The following is a 16,650-nucleotide window of genomic DNA, read 5'->3' on the forward strand; positions in this document are numbered from 1 at the left end:
TCGCTCTTTTGGTGACGACAGAACGCCTTAGAATTTAAGGACGTTCGACTCGCTAGAAAAGTGAAAAGAAAATCGAAAATTGCGACGAAATTGACAAACTTGCACGACGAGGGAGTGAATCGAGAGTGAAAAGGGTTTATAGGAAAGCCAGAGAGGTCTACGCATTGAATGGGCCAGCAACTCCTGACGACGAGGCAGAACAAACGAATCAGTCTTCTTCCGATTTCTCCTGCTTCTTCTTCTCCTTTGACCTTCTCCAGAACTCTGCCGATACCAAACTCCTACACCAATCGTCCTCGTGACTCTCCCAGATGATCTTTACATTCTTCTCCCTCGCCTGATCGTCGAGTTTCCTAATTGTCTTCTGCAATTCTTCATTGAGGGCGTAACCCTTCCTTCCGCCTGAGGGGTAGAAGTCGAGGTAGAGTTCTTTCAAGGCGGTAGAGTGGGCGAGGAGACTGTCCACGAGGCAAAACGCCGCTATGATTGTAGAGAGATTGGGAGTCGGTTTGCAGGGAAGACGGATTCGAACGTGAGCTTTCGAGAGTACTGGATCGGAAGAGCCGGCGGTACGACCCCAAGAGGTGCTTGCGTGGAAAGCGCGTAAATGACTAAGGTCGAAAAGAAAGGGACCGGGATAACCGAAAGGAGTGGGAAAGGACAAAGAATGATCTTCGGCGAGTCGGCGGTGAATGGTATAGACTTGATCCGAGACGATACAGTCGAGTTGACAGGAGAGAGAGTAATCGATCAATGCGCGGTCGTGCATGGATCCTACCATTGTTGACGAACGAGTCCCCAGAACTCGAAGGGAGGGGAAGTGCGAAATCGACAGGAAGTCGGCGAGTACTTCTTGGGAAGTTTCGGTGGAAGAGAAGATGGAGACATCGTCGAGCGACAATTCGACGAGTCCGGGTAGAACGAGGTTGGACCACCCTGACATCAGCTGACAGTCTTCGAAGGCGAGTCTCGCGAGATCTGCTCGTACGCACGAGTGATCAGCTGCACGCTAGTCATTAGAAGAGCACTCACTCTGATGTCCCCCAAGAGGTTGTAAGCCGAAGCACTGACGCCGGACCCTCAATTCGGTCAAGTTCTCGAAACGCGCAGAGAAGGGAGAGGCGATCCTCCTTGAATAATGCTCGGACGTAAGACTTTTCACCTTTTCAGCGACATCTCCTCGTAAGAACTTGACCATTTCCTCCAGAGTAGGGCAGTACGACTTTTGAGCGAGGAGAGGTTGAGCGATTTCGCGCAAGGTTCTGCTGACTAGTGAAAGAGCCGAGAGAGTTCGGAGTCGCTTCTTGTAAGAGTCGTAAGTCGAATCGCATTCAGCTGCGTGTTGAATGATGATGGAGAGGAGTTCAGGAGGGAGAATGATTGTGTTCATTCTTCCAGATCGGCGCGGCAGAGGAGAAGGCGGGAAGGGGAGTTTCGGCACAGAGAAGCGGCGTTCAGGTGTCGAGTCGATAGATAAACTTGGGTTAAGGGAGCGAGGTCGGTCTGAAGCGAGACGGCAAAGAGGAGTAGGTGAATCGGAAGAGAGGAACAGATCTCGAAGTCGGTTCAATCCTATCCACCTTGATCCGTTTGAAGGCTGTAAGCTCCTCGTGGATGTCGAGTCGGGAGCGCAGGGCGAGACAGAGGTAGCGGAGGGGGAGGGTGGTGCCGAAGGTGACGAGATCAATCGCTTCGAGATGGGTCGAGTGCGCCAGGCTACTCCGAAACGGGTCAGCGACTTCGCAGTTTGGCTGACTCGGTCTGGAGGTGTCGACTGATGAGTAAGAGCGAGATAGAGACGAAAGAAAGTATCGATCAACTTTTGCTCTCCTACCCTTCACGCTATCAGCAGAACAGCACGCGAGCTGCAACAGGACGTACGAAAGCTCAACAGAAGAACGAGGCTCACAAGAACCACCCTCCCTCTCGACCTCTTCACCCTCAACTCGAGCTCATCTCGGAACGACTTTACGACCGCCTAGCTCCCTCTACGTGAGGCCCTTTGCTTCTCAGGCTATCACAATACTCCAGCTGATTTTGTAGGCGTGTGAGCAGACAGTCTCGCTCAATTCTCCCATCCGCTCGAATCCCTTCTTCTCGCTCTCCCCCTCTACCTCCGCCTTCACCCCTTCCCAATCTGCTCACACTACCTATCTCCTACCATAATCCCCTCGTCTCCCTTCTCCGTCCGATCATGCCGATTCCATCACCACCCCTCGAAATCATCCTTGATCGTCTCTTACCTTCGCACTCCGATTAGCCATACCGTGAACGAGAACATCCCGAATGGCAAGTCATTGTCTCTCGTCTGTCGACGCTTTGTCCCAATCGGCCAGGCTCTACGATGGAGGATTGTGAAAATCGACCCGTCGTCGATTCATTCTCTAGCTCAACATTTCGAAGACTTCCCGCATCTCGCCAAACTGGTCCGACTCTTGGCCCACACGATACTACCTGGAGAAACTGACAAAGATGAGGAGGAGGAGGAACCGGCGTTTCAAGCTCAATCTCTCGACGATCTGCTCCACGTCTTAACTTCGACCACCTCACTTATCTATCTTGAGTTCAAGGCAGACAACAACGAAAGCTCAAGGTCGGCTCTCCACAGAATCTTCCGGACGACAGGCGCCTTGCCACAACTTCGCGAATTCATACTTGAGATCCCCGGAACGGACGCATGGACCCCTGAAGTCGCCAGGGCTTTCAGCCTCGGCTTTCATGTTCTCGATTCCCTGACGTTAGATCTCGACATTGATTCGACTCCTGGGGATGGTTTTGACGCGGCTCTTGCCTCGGGTCCACGCATACCAATAGAAGATCTGACCGCTTTCATCGGAGGACGCGCCGTCGATACGATGCGTCTGGGCTTCGACCTCTTCAACCGACTCGACCCGTCGGCTCTTCGTCGTTGCGCTCTCGGAGGTCCCATCGTCCACGATATCAACTACGAATTCCTCCCGACCTGTTCAAGCTTAACTCGATTGGAGATCACGATGTGTCCTCAAGATGTTCTCATCTCATCCTCAGCCCTCTTCGATCATCTCCCACGTCTCACGTGCTTAGAATTTCTCGAGGTCTATGTATTCGATCGGGAAACGGCGACATTCGAACTCGGCGAAACAAATATTTCGCTCCAACGAGTGCTCGCTGCCCTTCCACCCTCATTGAAGATAATCCACGCCGCAATCAGCCTCGAAGACTATGAAACGATACCTCGCCGCGGATTGCCTGAGTCCCCGAAGTCACTACCGGCCCGATTGACCGCTGTCCGACCCTTGGTTGGAGGAGATTACCAAGTTGTGCATGTGTGGAAAGAGGACGCAGGCAGAGCTGAATGGTACCGTGGCGAACTTGAGGGAGAAGACTGGCGGGCATATTTTGTTTGAAACAGAAGAGGTGGGTTCTCATCTCGCACTCCTCCCAAAATCCGCTCTGATCTCATTTGTCGTCACTCTATTAGCACAACGAAAAGGGAGAAGAACATCTACATCGGGTAGTCGAGGCATGCAATGTCGGGAGGAAGAGGAAGATAGGAAAGAGGAGAAAGATAGGCGAGTTTGAAAGAAGTGAAGTAAAGGTCCGCGCTTGAACTCGATTCCTATTTGTCTACGCCTGAACTCTCTCCCTATCACTTGCTGACTACACGGAATAGAAACTGGCTACCTTACCCACCGCCGCGAGCAACAAAAAGCAAAGCTCGATCGCACATCGAGGACCGTTGCTCTCTGCTTCTCTTTGCTTTGCAATCCTTGCTGAATCACCTTCCTCGCAACGCTTTCTCCGGTTCGCAGGAAACGGCGCGCGCGGTTGCAAAGAATGGGACAGACAGGAAACGAAAAGTGCTACAAACTCGAGATCAACGTCGATTTCCTTCGCTGCCCCTCTCTTTTTTTTCCCTTGACCTCCTCCAGAACTCGTTCGATACCAAACTCCTACACCAGTCATCTTCGTGCCTCTCCCAAATGTTTTCTACGTTCTTCTCAATTGCCAGATTTTCAAATTTCTCGACTTTCTGTCCCAATTCTGTGTCGAGGAGGAAGCTGCTCCTTCCGCGTCGAGGTATGAAGTCGAGATACAGTTGCAACAACATGGTTGTGTCGTTGAGGAGCGTTTCGACCAAGGAGAGAACCTCTTCGATCGCGTTACGACCAGGAATCGGATCGCAGGGGAGACGAATTCGAACACGAGTCATACGGAGGGCAAAGCCAAGTTGGTAGCGAATAACACCATCAATTTGGCTCGGGGTGAGATCGAGGAGGAATCGAACGGGATAGGAAAGAGGCTTGGAAGGGGGTTGAGGGATTTCGACTTTATGAGCGAAGGGATAAACTCGATCCGCGACGATACAATCGAGTCGAGAGAGGAGAGAGTATCCGACCATGGGCAGGCGGGAACCTCCGGTGACGTCTGCCTTCAGCTTGCGGAGCGCCAAAGCTCGGAGGGAAGGGAGCCGGGAAATCGAGAGGAAGTTGGCGGATCCTTCTACCGGAGACACATTGGAAGGGAAGACGGTGACGTTGTCGAGTGATAGCTCGACGAGTTGGGGAAGGATGAGGTTTGCCGACATTTCCAAGTGAGCATTTTCGATCGCGAGTCTTGCGAGGTCTGTGAGCAAAATTCATCAATCAATTTGTCCATTGCAGCCCGCGGCCAGGAAGAGGGAGAGACGGAACCCACGTTGATGTCCTCCGATTGGCTTCATGACGATGTATGGGACGTCCAATCTCAATTCGAGCAAATTGACGAAACGAGAAAATGGAATGAGCTCTAAGACCCGACCGTGATTACACGTAAGACTTCGCACTTTCTCCGCAACATCTCCTTGCAAGATCTTCTTCAGACGCTTTGAATCTCGGCAGTAAACCTTTTGGGGCACAAGAGGTTGACTGAAGTCGTGGAAGGTCCGATTGACGAGCGATAAAGATGATAGCGTTCGAAGTCGAACTTTGTACGAGCCGTAGAACGAATCGCTTTCGGCTGCATGGTTAATGATGGCCGAGAAGAGTTCGGGAGGGAGAGGGGGAGTCTTCATCTCTCGATGGAGATTTGCGGGCGAGAAGGAGAGGAGAGGGCGTGTTTGGGCGGTATATATGTCAAGCTCTGGGTTCTGCAGGAGGTGCTGAAGTCGGAAAAGTCGAGTGATGTGGCAGAAGGAAGAGAGGATGAAGTCGATGCGAGCATCAGGAGATCCAGAGTCGGAAGCCTACTTTCGCAGCTCTGATGGAGGCTCACTGGTGTGCGAAGCTCTCTCATATGCACAGAGCGACGAAGAAGCAGGAAGAAGCGAATGGGCAGGAAAAAAAGCGTTGCGAAGAAGTCTTCGTTTGCAGCTGATCGCTTCATGCTCACTGCATCCACTTCGCTCGAGTCTTCCTTTTTGATGAGAGTAGACGTTACAAGAATCGGGTCACCTCAGGTGTCTACGTCGCCGACCGAAACCTTTTCCGGATCTCCCAAATCTTCAGAATCCTTCCCTGTTTCCTCATCCTTCTGCGGTTCTCCCTGACCCGGACTAGCCGTCGTCGTCGATAGAGCCGTCTTCATCTCATCCACCAATCCCTCCAACCGATCCTGAAATCCTATCAGCATTTTCAGTTTTTCCTCGATTCCTCTTTGGACGAGGTTGTCGACTTCTTGAGCGAGTCGCTCTTTTGAGGTACGGCGAGAAGGTAGTGTTGTTGTTGCGAGACTCGATTGTGATGCAAGTGTGGGATAGAGAGGAGTGTTGGATGGGTTCGAGGGATCAAAGAGAGGGATCAAACGGGGAATCGAGGTCGATGTTGAAGAAGGAGAAGAGCTCGATATCGGTACTACAGGGGGAGTTCTCGAGGTCGGAGGAGTCGGTGAAGGTTCACGCGAAGGTGGGAGGGGAGTCGATTGAGCCGCTTCAGACCAAGGGGCGAGGGCATCCGTTCGTCGAACCCAGCTCGAGGGCGAAGGAGGTCGATTCGTTTGAGCGATTCGACGACGTTCAGCGGCTAAGAGCGCGACTTCTCGAGGTGATGGGGCTGGAACACCGGTCGAGGTGGATTCGTCGGTGCTTTCGGCGACGACCTCTTTCTGCTCCGTTTCTTCCGACTCTTCCGCCTTCTCCTTCCCTTTCCCTTTGTCTTTCTTCTTCTCTCCGGACTCTTCCTGATCGTTCTTCGTCACGTCGTCCGGGAGACCTTCTCCTCCCGAGTTCCCAGTCGTTCCCTGTCCCATTCTCTCCCTGATTTCCTTGATCCGTTCCTCGAGATTGTGAGGTCGACGAACACTTCCAGCCGGTGCGAAGCCCTGAGGAGGTGGGACGTTCGTCACTCGACCTCCGAATTGCGGGAAAGCTCCGTATCCGACATCGGCGTATCCTACTTGAGTAGTTGCTCTTGAGGTTGACGGTGTCAGGCGAGAGAGATCGAGATCGACGTTTCCGAATGAAGGAGGGATATGGTACAACCCAGCCTCGCCGGACGGGGGAAGATCGAGATTCGGGAGAGAGAAACGAGCGAGAGGATTGGAAGAGTCGGCTGGGGTCGAACTCGAAGGACGAATTGGAGTTGGAGGGGAGAGGAGTGAACGCATTCGAGGAGTTGGAGAAGGATCGACAGGGGCAGTAGAGGTAGAAGAAGGGACTGCTTGATTCGATGTGCTGGGTTGAGGGGAAGGACCGGTACCAGGTTGAGAAGAGGGAGGAAGGGCGGCATTTGGAGTTTGCTCGTGAGTAGGCGGAGGTGGTGGAGCGAGAGTCGGGGTAGTTGGAGTTGGTTGACGAGCTTCTCCAGGAAGAGCTGCTTCTTCAGGGAAGATCATCTCCGGGAAAATGACTTCGAAGGCCTCTCGACCCAAATTTCGAGCGAGGTTGATCTGGGCTTGTCGCACTGCTTGATGTTGAGCATTCGCCTCTTGGCGTGCAGCGTCGTCGCCTCCTACCGCTCCTCCGCCTGCGATCTCGCGTCGTCGCCGTGCTGCCGCGGGAGGATTGTTCGTGTTATTCGGTTGCTCTTGAGGAAGAACCGGGCGTCGACTGCAATTGAGGAGATGTCGTTAGTACCTTGCGCGCGATGTAAGACTCGAGAGACTCACCATGTCGGACAACTCTGTTGACGTTCGAGCCAACTCTTCAAGCAATGGAAGTGGAAGACGTGACCGCAAGGGAGTTTCTTCGGCGTCTCGTTCGGTCCCCTCTGAGCAGGCCGAGGAGTCGCCACAGGAGGGGAAGTCGGAGTCGGTTGACCCTCTTGAGGCTGGTCGCCCGGTACTGCTTGGAACTCCATATCCTCGCGACAGATGATACAAGTCTTGTCTGTCATTTGTTCCATCTCTTCCCTCGTCGCGTTCGGGTAAAGGGTGTCCATATTCTTCGTCGCGAGTCGATACCGTCGAAGGTCTCGAAGTCGAAGGAGGAAGGAACGAAGAGTGAGGTAGACGTCTCGAAGGATGTTGAGAGGGAGACCGTAGAATGTGAGGGTGAGACCGAAGAAAGTGAGATAGGTGACGAGCTTGAAGAAGTCTGTCGAGCACAGGCAACAATTTAGCTTTGTTCGATAGACAATTCGTTAGTAGGAAGGTAACGTACCGGCGATCAGCTCGACATAGAACACGTAGATCGATTTCTCCTCCCATTGGACTTCCCTCCTCATATCGATGCAGGTGATGACGTACTTCATTGAGGTCGCCCAGACGCTTGCCACCAAGATCATGTACTGCGCAAGAGCAACGAAGGTACGAGACTATTCAGCGAAAAGAATCGAAATGAAAACTCGACTCGGAAAAGTCACCTCTGAAGCAAACATGATCATGACGGTTGGACCTTCGACGAGGATACAATCGGCTGCGAAGAGGACCATGACTATATCTGCGATCCACAAGAGCGAAAGGAGACCGATCATTCGAGCGTGAGCGAGTCGGGAGACGTTTGCTGATTGTTCCATCTGCGATGTATAACTCTTGTCAGCTCGGCCACGAACGGGTAGAGAGTACAGCAAGACTCACCGCTTCGATTCGATCACTCGCGAGCCAATGGAACACCTTGAGGAAGAGCAAACTGACGAAAAGTAGTACGAAACTACTCTCGAATTCGTCTTTGAAGATCGTAAGCGCGAGCAACGTTTCCGTCACCGCGAACCATCCCCTCTCTTGTAACCTCTGTCATTGCTCGATACCCCCTGGTCAGCTCATTACCGATTTCACGAAGAAGCTCGAAATGAACTCACCTCTACTTCGATCAACCGAAGGTCTCCCAAGAAGATGACCTGTAGGAGTTTGCCGAATAGTACCGTCTGATAGATTGCTTGGTTCCACAGGATCTATAAGAGGTGTAGAGAGAAACACGTTGATCAAACCAAGGCGATGTCAGCATCTCTCCTCTTCTGGAACGAACTATGGAAGGCGAGACTGACCATCATGCAAGCATTGCTTTTGGACAAGTAGACTGCAGCGGCGTAGAAGTTGGATCGTTGCCGAAACGCGTTGATGACAGTCGACACGAAGATTGTCGTCGAGACGAGCCCATACGCCTGCAGTCGGCTGAGCGAAAGCATCCTGCCTTGAGTAGCTTCCTGTCTGTGGACTTGCTGTAAGGTCGAGGATTGGATGAGGTTGAAGTGATTGAAGTGATTCAACTTTGGCTAAGCGGAATCTTTCGCACGAAGTCCAGCGCCTCTGTTGTCTACTCTGCACTCTCTCAGCAGATCGCAGAAGGCTCGAAAGGTGATTGACCAGGAGTCGTATGCAGCAGGCTCGACCTCTGAGGTTTTCGCAGGAACGAAGATTGCAGGTCTACAAAGTCTCATTGAGTGAAAGCGACCCAGAATCCGCTCTACAAAGAACTGTACCGTGCTGCATTCGAGACTGGAAGAAACGTCGAAAGGAGGGGAGTTGCGAAGATTTGCGGACAATTTTCGTCTGGCTGCGGTGCTCAAGCTCAAGAAGACGAAGAAAACGGGTCTTTATGACGTAGGTGTTTGGAGACTGTTTGGGAAAGCGATGACGATTTCAAATCTCGACTTTCCCTCCGCTTTCCCTCCCTCTCTTTTCCTCTTCTCCCATCGACACACACTTTCAACCTCACTCGAAAATGTCCGGTCTCCTTCACCACAAATCAGTACGCCTCGCGAAACCTACTCACGGTCACCAACCGACCAAGACTGGTCACATCCGGTGAGTTTTCCCTCTCTGATTCGCAAATCATCGTAAATTGCCCTTTCTCATCGGATCATTTCTTTCGCACGCACAGTCCCGACCACGAGATTGTCGACCGTCTTCAACAATGGAAGCACATTGACAAGTCTCTTCTTCACTACTACAAGGTGAGTTTCTCAAAAGGAGGCGGGCGGATAAGACCGAACTATACCTTCATTACGCGCTAAAATACTGACACGTTCATTCTTTCGCGACAGGTAAACATTCACTTCATGTGCGATGGTCACCGCAAGACACAAAGCCCATGCTGACCCGTCGCTGTGAATTTAGGGACTCGCTCACATTGAGCACGCCGCCAGCAAATCGACCCTCGCTCTCAACGAGACGATCCAAGTTCCGTTCCACGAGGGTCACGGTTTCCTCGGAGAAGGAGGATGGCAAGAAGTCCTCTACGAAGTTCGCGACAACAACCGCCTCCTCGCCGACCAACACCAATCCTTCGCCGACACGATCGAACAAACTGTCGTTCGCGAACTCGAAGGTGTCAGGAGTGAACTCAAGTCTCACATCGCCGCTGTCGAGAAGGAAGCCTCCGCCCTTGCTGACGAGGTTGAGCATGAGGTGAGCTGCACTTTTGTCCTATCTCCGTTCGTCCATTTGAGCTCACTTCCTCGGCTTTCGTTTTCAGCGTGAGATCTCTGTCAAGCAACTCACCGAGCTTCAATCCGGTATCGACACGTTCGAGAACTCCTCCGTTCAAATGCTCCCTCAAAAGGACCCCTACCTCTCGCACTCGCTCGTTCAAAACCAACTTAAGAAGCAAGTGCACAAAGAGAGTGAGTCGACCGGTTCCTTCCTTCTTGACTGCACACGCTGATATCTGCCCTCCTGTTGCAGACGACCTCCAAGCTGCCTTGATCCGTTTCCAACAACAACAAGCTTCGTTCGAAGAGGGAATCGCCAAGTCGATCCAATCCGCGTGCAAGCTCTACGAAGACGCTCGCAAGACTCACGTCGAAGAATTGACCAAGGTTCACACCACGATCGCCGAGGCTCTTCAACGTGTCGACCCCAAGGCTGAATGGGAACATGTGAGTCGATTGGCCTTTTTTCCCTCTTTCGATTTGACCTCGTGATTGACCCTTCTCCGCCTTCGCAGTACATCAACCAAGAATCTACCAACCTCATCGACCCCAACACTCCTAGCCGTTCCATCTCCGCCATCAACTTCCCCGGTATGAACCACGCCTCGACTCACCCTCTCCGCGAAGGTTACCTCGAGCGCAAGAAGCGATTCACCAAGAAGTACACCGAATCTTACTACGTCCTCACTCCCTCTGGTTACCTCCACGAACGTCGTTCCCCCAACTCTGCCGATACCACCGCTCCCGGATTCTCCCTCTTCCTTCCCGAATGCTCCCTCTCTGCTCCCGCCAAGGTCTCCGACAAGTCTCACAAGTTCCACCTCACCGGTAACAAGGCTGTCAAGAGTTCGGCTGAAGCCAAGGTCAAGAACACTCTTCGATTCGGAGGAAAGGAGATCGCCTACACTTTCCGAGCTCGCACTCACAACGAGATGCTCGCTTGGCACGAGGAGGTCGACCGTCTCTCTCGCGACACCAAGACTGCGACCGAGACTCGTACCGTCGTCTCGCGCGACCCCGTTTCGGCCGCCATCGCGAACATCGGAATCGAAAAACCTTCGGAAGGAGCTGGATTAGCCTCGGACGTTGCCGCCGTTCCTGGAGACCATGTTCTCACTGGTGACGAAGCTGAACGCGCTCAAGCCGAAGCCGACAAGAACGCCTCGTCCGCTACCACGACCTTCGGTGAATCTGCCGTTGCTCCTTCGAACCAATCGGTCGTTATCGCTGCCCCTGGTGAATCCGTAGCTGCTCCTCATCACGACGAGGATGAAGACTCGGAAGAATTTGGCGGCAGTTCGGAGGAAGAAGATGAGGAGGAGGAACACAGTGCTACCGCTCCCACAACTCCCGCCGCCGGCAACACCGTCGATCACAACCCCCTCGAACACGAGCACATCCACGCCGAGGAGTCTGGTCCCCAATCGATGAAGGCTGAGACTCTCCCCGCCTACGTTGGAAACGGAACCTCGAGTCCCGAAAAGGCTGCGCTCACGACCGAGAACAAATCCGCTCCCCCTCCCGTCCTCGGTGAACCTATCGCTACTTCTTCGAACGCTGGAGACCACCACACCGAGCACAACGTCGAATCCACCTCGACTGCTTAAACCCTTTCTATCTTCCCCCGCTGTATCCTTCTTTTTCCTTCGCTCCTTTACTCATGAGTAGTATAAGTTGATTCTATCCATATCTCTCTCTCTCACCTCCCACCGTCTCCTTAATTTGCTTGTACTTCTGTGTCTTCCCCATACCATTTTCTCATATAATATGCTTGATGTCAATACTCAATTCTTTCAAAGCTGTTTACAAACTCCGAACTACAGCACGGTGTCGAGAGCGAGACTTGGCAGATCGTTTCGCCAAGCTTCGTGATAGAGCTCTGCGAGACGTCGATTACAGGTTCGACTTTCTGCCGCTCCCTCTATTTCGCGACCACTACTGCCTCGACTTCAAGATCCATGGTAACCGTCTTCGTCAATGCACGTCTCGTCGGCTTCGAAGACCCTCGGGAAACGTACACAGTCGTGGTAGAGGGAGGAAAGATCACGACTATCACTCCGACTTCCCGAGCTCAGGAGGTTCCTCCAGCCGCCTCGAACGTCTACGATTTGCACGGTCAACTCTACCTCGCGCCCTCTCTTATCGACGCCCACACTCATTTCACCTCCTGGACTCTTTCAACTCGACGACTCGATCTGTATCACTGCAAGTCGTCGAATGAGGTGCTCGAGCTCGTGAAACCCTACGTCGAGGAGCAAGCGAAGGAAGAAGGTTTACCGTTCATCGTCGCTCACAAAATGCGAGTTGGAGAATGGGAAGAAGGAGACAGCATTTCTCGTTCTTCGCTCGACTTCACGAACAAACCTCTCGTTATTCTGTTCGCTGGACTCCATTCTTTATGTGCCAACTCGGAGGCGCTTCGCCGATTGGGCTACGAACCTGAAGGACGCGACGGAATCCTCCTCGAAGGAGATTGTTTTAAGACGTTCGAAAAGCTCAACGACATCTCGGAGGACATTCTTGATCGCTGGGTCGATGAGGCTGCAAGCAAAGCTGCGTGAGTCCTTCCCGAGCTTGCTATGGCTGGTCGAGACCTGGCCCCTAACGCTCATAGTCGTTTCGTTTTCTGTGAACAGCGCGATGGGTGTGACTCAGATTGTCGATCTCGAATGGGCCTTCAATGCAAGAATCTGGAGACGGAGGTACGAGAAGGGTACAAGGAGCTTGAGGGTGTCAGTAGGCATGTATCAAGAGCACCTGGACGAGGCGATCGAAGCTGGACATCGTACGGGAGACGCAGTCGACGGAACAGAGGGACTCGTAACGATCGGACCTCACAAGATCATTACCGATGGATCGTTGGGGAGTCGGACGGCGTTCTGTTGCGATCACTATCCGTCTGAACCGACAAACTTTGGGCGGATGGAAGTTCCAGTTTCAACTTTGAAGGATCTCGCCGAGAAAGCGACACGGAATGGACTACGACTTGCAGTACACGCGATTGGTGACGCCGCAAATCGCCTCACGCTAGAAACACTCGCCAAAATCTCCCCTCCTCCTCTTCCCGGATCTTCGATTGAGCACGCTCAACTCCTTACTCTATCCGACATCCCTCTGTTCACGCAACTCAACCTAATAGCATCGGTTCAGCCTTGCCACCTTATCGACGATCGGGAATTGGCTGCGAAATTCTGGCCCGGGAGGACTGAACGAGCTTATGCTTTTGCATCTCTCGTCGAAGCTGGAGTCGAGTTGAAGATGGGTTCAGACGCCCCGGTTGCGCCTATCGATCCGTAAGCACAGTTTCCCGTGTGTCGTTTCTGCGTTGTCACCGGCATTTCAAACTGACTCTCCTCGAATGATAGTTGGGACGCTATCGCCGTAGCCGTCTCTCGCACGGCAAGAGGAGAAGAAAATTCGGGACTGAGCTGGCACCCAGAACAATGCATCTCGAACGAAGTAGCGTGGAAAAGCTCGACTTGGAATGGGAAAGTTGGGATCGAGGTGGGAGAGCAAGCGGATCTCGTGATTCTCGCCAGTGATCCCCTCAAGGCGAACGCGAATGAGTTGAGGGCTATGGATGTAAAGGCGACCATGTTGGGAGGTAGAGTCACGCACCTTAAGCTGTAACGAAATCTGTCGTGATTTGTTTTCAAGTTCGAGCGCGTCTCGTCTCTGAGCTCTCTTGTTTGGCCTCCTGAGTAGCCGTTACCAACTGGACATGAAAGTACAGATTACAACACGGAGAGAGTGCGAGACTGAACGGAAGAGGCGAGAGGGAGAAACAGTCGAGGCGAGGCGATTTATAAGGGATCGTGCATTTGCTTCGTTGATTGAAGATTCCACTGGACGTTCCTCATGTAGTTGATCCATAGATCCGTAATCTCACTGGTCGAAGCGTTGTAACCGTTCACTTGCTGTTCAAACGAGTCGGCGAACGAGCGAGTGTGTCAGCTTTTGCTCGATTGTTTAGACCACGCTCGCATCCGCATCAAAGGCTTCGAGTGTCAAGCAACTCATTCCCTGGGACGCACCGGGCTCCGAGACGGAGAGAGTTGGTTGACTTACCTCGATCGCGCTATTTACCTCCAGCATGCTCTCATTGAGCTTTTCCACGGTGCCCAGTATCCGCGAGATGATAACTGCAATCCGCCACGATCAACGGCGAGGTCAGCAGAGGGCGTGGACGAGGAGGAGAGTGATTGTTAGATGATGAAGAAACGGCCGACTTACCTTGTTGTTCCTCCTCGTACGGGTTCAGTAAGGGTGGAGCCATGTTACGAACAGTCTACTGTATTGATGTGAGCGCGTCGCGTGGAGTTCCGTTGATAAAAGTCGTATCGAAGTGACTGTTCGCTGGGAAAGAAGCTCGTTTCTTTCGCGGCCATCGACTTCAACTCGTAGGTAGACTTCTCTCGGAGGGTCGGGGTCAAAGCGGTAGTCCAGCTTCCAGTATAAGTGTACAATAAGAACAAGGATATTGAGCGAAGATGCAGATCCAACAAAATCCTGCGAAAACAAATATTCCTTCCTTTCGTCGTTCCTTCCTGATTCTATCAATTACGTTCCTCCTCTTTTTCGTCTCCTGACCGCTCGTTGACACCTTCGTCCCGACTCTGCTCCCATCCTTCCATGTCGCCGTCAAATTCCTCCAATCTCCTTCTTTTGAGCATTCTTTCCCGGAATTCTTCTTCGTCCTCGTCTTCATTTTCCCTCTCGTCCTCCTCCTCCTCTTCGTCTTTCTCTAGGTGTCTCCGCTTGCCGTGGGAAGAGAGGTCACGGTTGAACGAAGTGGGAGATTGAGGCAGTTTCGAATGGGGAGGAGTTGGCGAATTCGGCCTCGAGGACGCTGGTGTGGGAAGTCCATTCGGGAAGCGATACGACGCAAGGCCCGACGTTTCGACAAACTTGGCCTGTTGGGAATTGGGAAAGGGAGTAGACTCGTGAGGGGCAGGACCAGAACGGCGAGAAGATCGAGTGAAGTCCTTCGCGGCGAGAGGGGAGGAGGAAGTCGGCGGTGTGAGAGGGAGACAGTCATCGCAAGGGTAAACGCATTCGACTCGACTGAACCAGGGAGAGAGGTAGAGAGCTCTGGAGCTGGAAGTGGTAGAGAAGTGGGAAGAAGTCGGGTCGCGAGAGGGCCATGGGAGGTATTCGGCAGGGAAAGAGTAGGTCTGCGTCGTCATCTCAAAGTAGCTGAAGAGGTTGTCGAGAGTGTCAAGGATGTGAAGAAGAGGAATGCAGGTCGCTGTGTTCTTCCTACCTTTTGATTTTTTTCGTTCTTCCTTACAGTACTGCGATGTTGTTTTGTTTGTCGAAAGTTCCTGCCGCACATGTTCCATTGATCGAGAGAGCCACGCTACAAAACGCGACAAGCAGGAAAATTATGCGAGGTTCTTTCTTCCAAAAAAACTCGCGACCTGATCGAGCTCGAGTCTACAGTCTCGCATCGCTGGCGTGCTCAACCGATGGACTGACTTTCCGTGATCGTCACGCTCGCCTTTTGGGATCTTGTGTTCTTCGCTTGTCGCCTCGGCAGAGTCGAGAAGTCTCTGCGGAGAGTTGCGTTCAAAGGAGGTCCAATTCCTGCGACACCTTTTTTAGTGTGCGAACCGAGCCGCGCGACTAGCATTTAGAAGAAGAAAGGTGACTCTTGCGGAGCGAGGCCGTCAAGAGTGCCCCGTCAGAAGCTCAGAAGCGCTTTCTGCGTGCGAACGGGCAAGAGAGCGGAAGAATAGAAAACAGGCCGACCCTAACAAGGTTCCGTTCTACCTGCAGGCCGTCCAAACTTACACTGTATTCTCTGGAAGTATAGAAGCAGAGCTTCAGCGAGAAGAAGTGACTGACTGCAAACACCGCGTCCGATTCGATGAACGACAAGAAATCGTTTCAAATGCGATTCTCGTCATAGGGCGTGACAAGCCGACTTGTCATATGTTTTCCATCCGCCTACGGTCCTCATAGCGTTGAGCGAATTAGGCGCGTTGAGTCCGAGTGAAAGGAAAGAGGGAGAGAGATTTGACGACGTCGACGACGCTTCCTCTTCACTCACCGCGATTTCCAGCATGCCTCCTTCAACAGCAGCAGTAGTATCTCCTTTCGTAAGCGAGCTCTCCGCCTCTGGCCTCTGCGTTGTCCCTCCGTTAGCTGATCAAGTGATGCTCTCTCCTCATCGACTTCGGAACAGTCTCAAGCCCACTCGCGTTACGTCAAGGTGAGCAGGTGCGATCAGATCCGAGATGTACTACAGACTGACTGGGCTCCTCACGCTGCAGCACTTGTACCGACGAGCCCTCAAGGGCGCCCTCGATTGGTTCGAAATCTCTCATCCCTCAAGCTCTCCTCCGCTCGCCCGGACTGACCGAGATCCACTTTGAACAGGTACGTTCGCCGAGACCTATGGCGCAACAAGGCGATCGAGATTAGGGCTCAATTCGAACGCAACCGAAACGTGAGGGACCCGAGGGCTGTCGCTGCTCTACTGAACGAGGCGGAACGAGAGGTACAGAAATACGCTCACCCGGATCCTTACAGACGTACGTTCATTTTCCGTTCAGTACGAGATGAGGATGATTCGAACTGACGATTTCGACTCTTCGTTTGTTTGCAGCGTCGTTGTTCCCCGAAGGAACCAAATGGTATGTTCTACTCCCTTACGTGTTTGATCGCTTCAGAGAGACAGCTACTGATCACGAATACCATTCCTACAGGGAGCGAAACCTTCCCGTATGCCGATTTGACTTTCACCTCAACCCTTGTGATCTGAAGCTGACAATACCTCCCCATTCCTTGACAGCCTCCCATGTTCACTCAAGCCGAAAAGGACGCCGCGTTGAACGCACACTAAGTCTAGAGTTCCGTGTTTTTGAAATCTGTAAACTTTCTC

The 16,650-nt window shown here is 52.6% G+C and overlaps 7 protein-coding genes across 7 annotated transcripts; 3 read left to right on the plus strand and 4 right to left on the minus strand.

Moving 5' to 3' along the window:
* Positions 1-208: 208 nt before the first annotated feature.
* JCM6883_003750 (uncharacterized protein) lies at positions 209-1,390 on the minus strand (the record flags this gene model as incomplete). The annotated part of the gene is made up of 2 exons (XM_076628721.1): positions 209-978; positions 1,072-1,390. The coding sequence occupies 2 exons, from the start codon at positions 1,388-1,390 to the stop codon at positions 209-211; spliced, it is 1,089 nt and encodes a 362-aa protein (XP_076491457.1).
* Positions 1,391-3,856: 2,466 nt separating this feature from the next.
* JCM6883_003751 (uncharacterized protein) lies at positions 3,857-5,032 on the minus strand (the record flags this gene model as incomplete). The annotated part of the gene is made up of 2 exons (XM_076628722.1): positions 3,857-4,605; positions 4,678-5,032. The coding sequence occupies 2 exons, from the start codon at positions 5,030-5,032 to the stop codon at positions 3,857-3,859; spliced, it is 1,104 nt and encodes a 367-aa protein (XP_076491458.1).
* Positions 5,033-5,412: 380 nt separating this feature from the next.
* HRD1 (E3 ubiquitin-protein ligase HRD1) lies at positions 5,413-8,519 on the minus strand (the record flags this gene model as incomplete). The annotated part of the gene is made up of 7 exons (XM_076628723.1): positions 5,413-7,003; positions 7,063-7,489; positions 7,556-7,682; positions 7,758-7,910; positions 7,972-8,124; positions 8,193-8,285; positions 8,379-8,519. 7 exons carry the CDS (start codon positions 8,517-8,519, stop codon positions 5,413-5,415), a joined length of 2,685 nt encoding a protein of 894 aa, XP_076491459.1.
* Positions 8,520-9,055: 536 nt separating this feature from the next.
* On the plus strand, positions 9,056-11,371 carry JCM6883_003753 (uncharacterized protein; the record flags this gene model as incomplete). Its single annotated transcript, XM_076628724.1, has 6 exons — positions 9,056-9,138; positions 9,215-9,287; positions 9,451-9,741; positions 9,809-9,956; positions 10,018-10,211; positions 10,280-11,371. The coding sequence occupies 6 exons, from the start codon at positions 9,056-9,058 to the stop codon at positions 11,369-11,371; spliced, it is 1,881 nt and encodes a 626-aa protein (XP_076491460.1).
* Positions 11,372-11,722: 351 nt separating this feature from the next.
* On the plus strand, positions 11,723-13,394 carry JCM6883_003754 (amidohydrolase; the record flags this gene model as incomplete). Its single annotated transcript, XM_076628725.1, has 3 exons — positions 11,723-12,321; positions 12,401-13,057; positions 13,130-13,394. The coding sequence occupies 3 exons, from the start codon at positions 11,723-11,725 to the stop codon at positions 13,392-13,394; spliced, it is 1,521 nt and encodes a 506-aa protein (XP_076491461.1).
* A 926-nt stretch (positions 13,395-14,320) lies between these two features.
* On the minus strand, positions 14,321-14,950 carry JCM6883_003755 (uncharacterized protein; the record flags this gene model as incomplete). Its single annotated transcript, XM_076628726.1, has 1 exon — positions 14,321-14,950. The coding sequence occupies one exon, from the start codon at positions 14,948-14,950 to the stop codon at positions 14,321-14,323; it is 630 nt and encodes a 209-aa protein (XP_076491462.1).
* An 879-nt stretch (positions 14,951-15,829) lies between these two features.
* On the plus strand, positions 15,830-16,611 carry JCM6883_003756 (NADH dehydrogenase [ubiquinone] 1 beta subcomplex subunit 9; the record flags this gene model as incomplete). The annotated part of the gene is made up of 7 exons (XM_076628727.1): positions 15,830-15,865; positions 15,952-15,978; positions 16,040-16,077; positions 16,146-16,300; positions 16,375-16,402; positions 16,475-16,490; positions 16,561-16,611. The coding sequence occupies 7 exons, from the start codon at positions 15,830-15,832 to the stop codon at positions 16,609-16,611; spliced, it is 351 nt and encodes a 116-aa protein (XP_076491463.1).
* Between the last annotated feature and the right edge of the window lie 39 nt (positions 16,612-16,650).

This window comes from Sporobolomyces salmoneus, assembly GCF_050403485.1.
Source record: "Sporobolomyces salmoneus JCM6883 DNA, S_salmoneus_JCM6883_v1_ctg2, whole genome shotgun sequence".
Lineage (NCBI taxonomy): Eukaryota > Fungi > Basidiomycota > Microbotryomycetes > Sporidiobolales > Sporidiobolaceae > Sporobolomyces > Sporobolomyces salmoneus.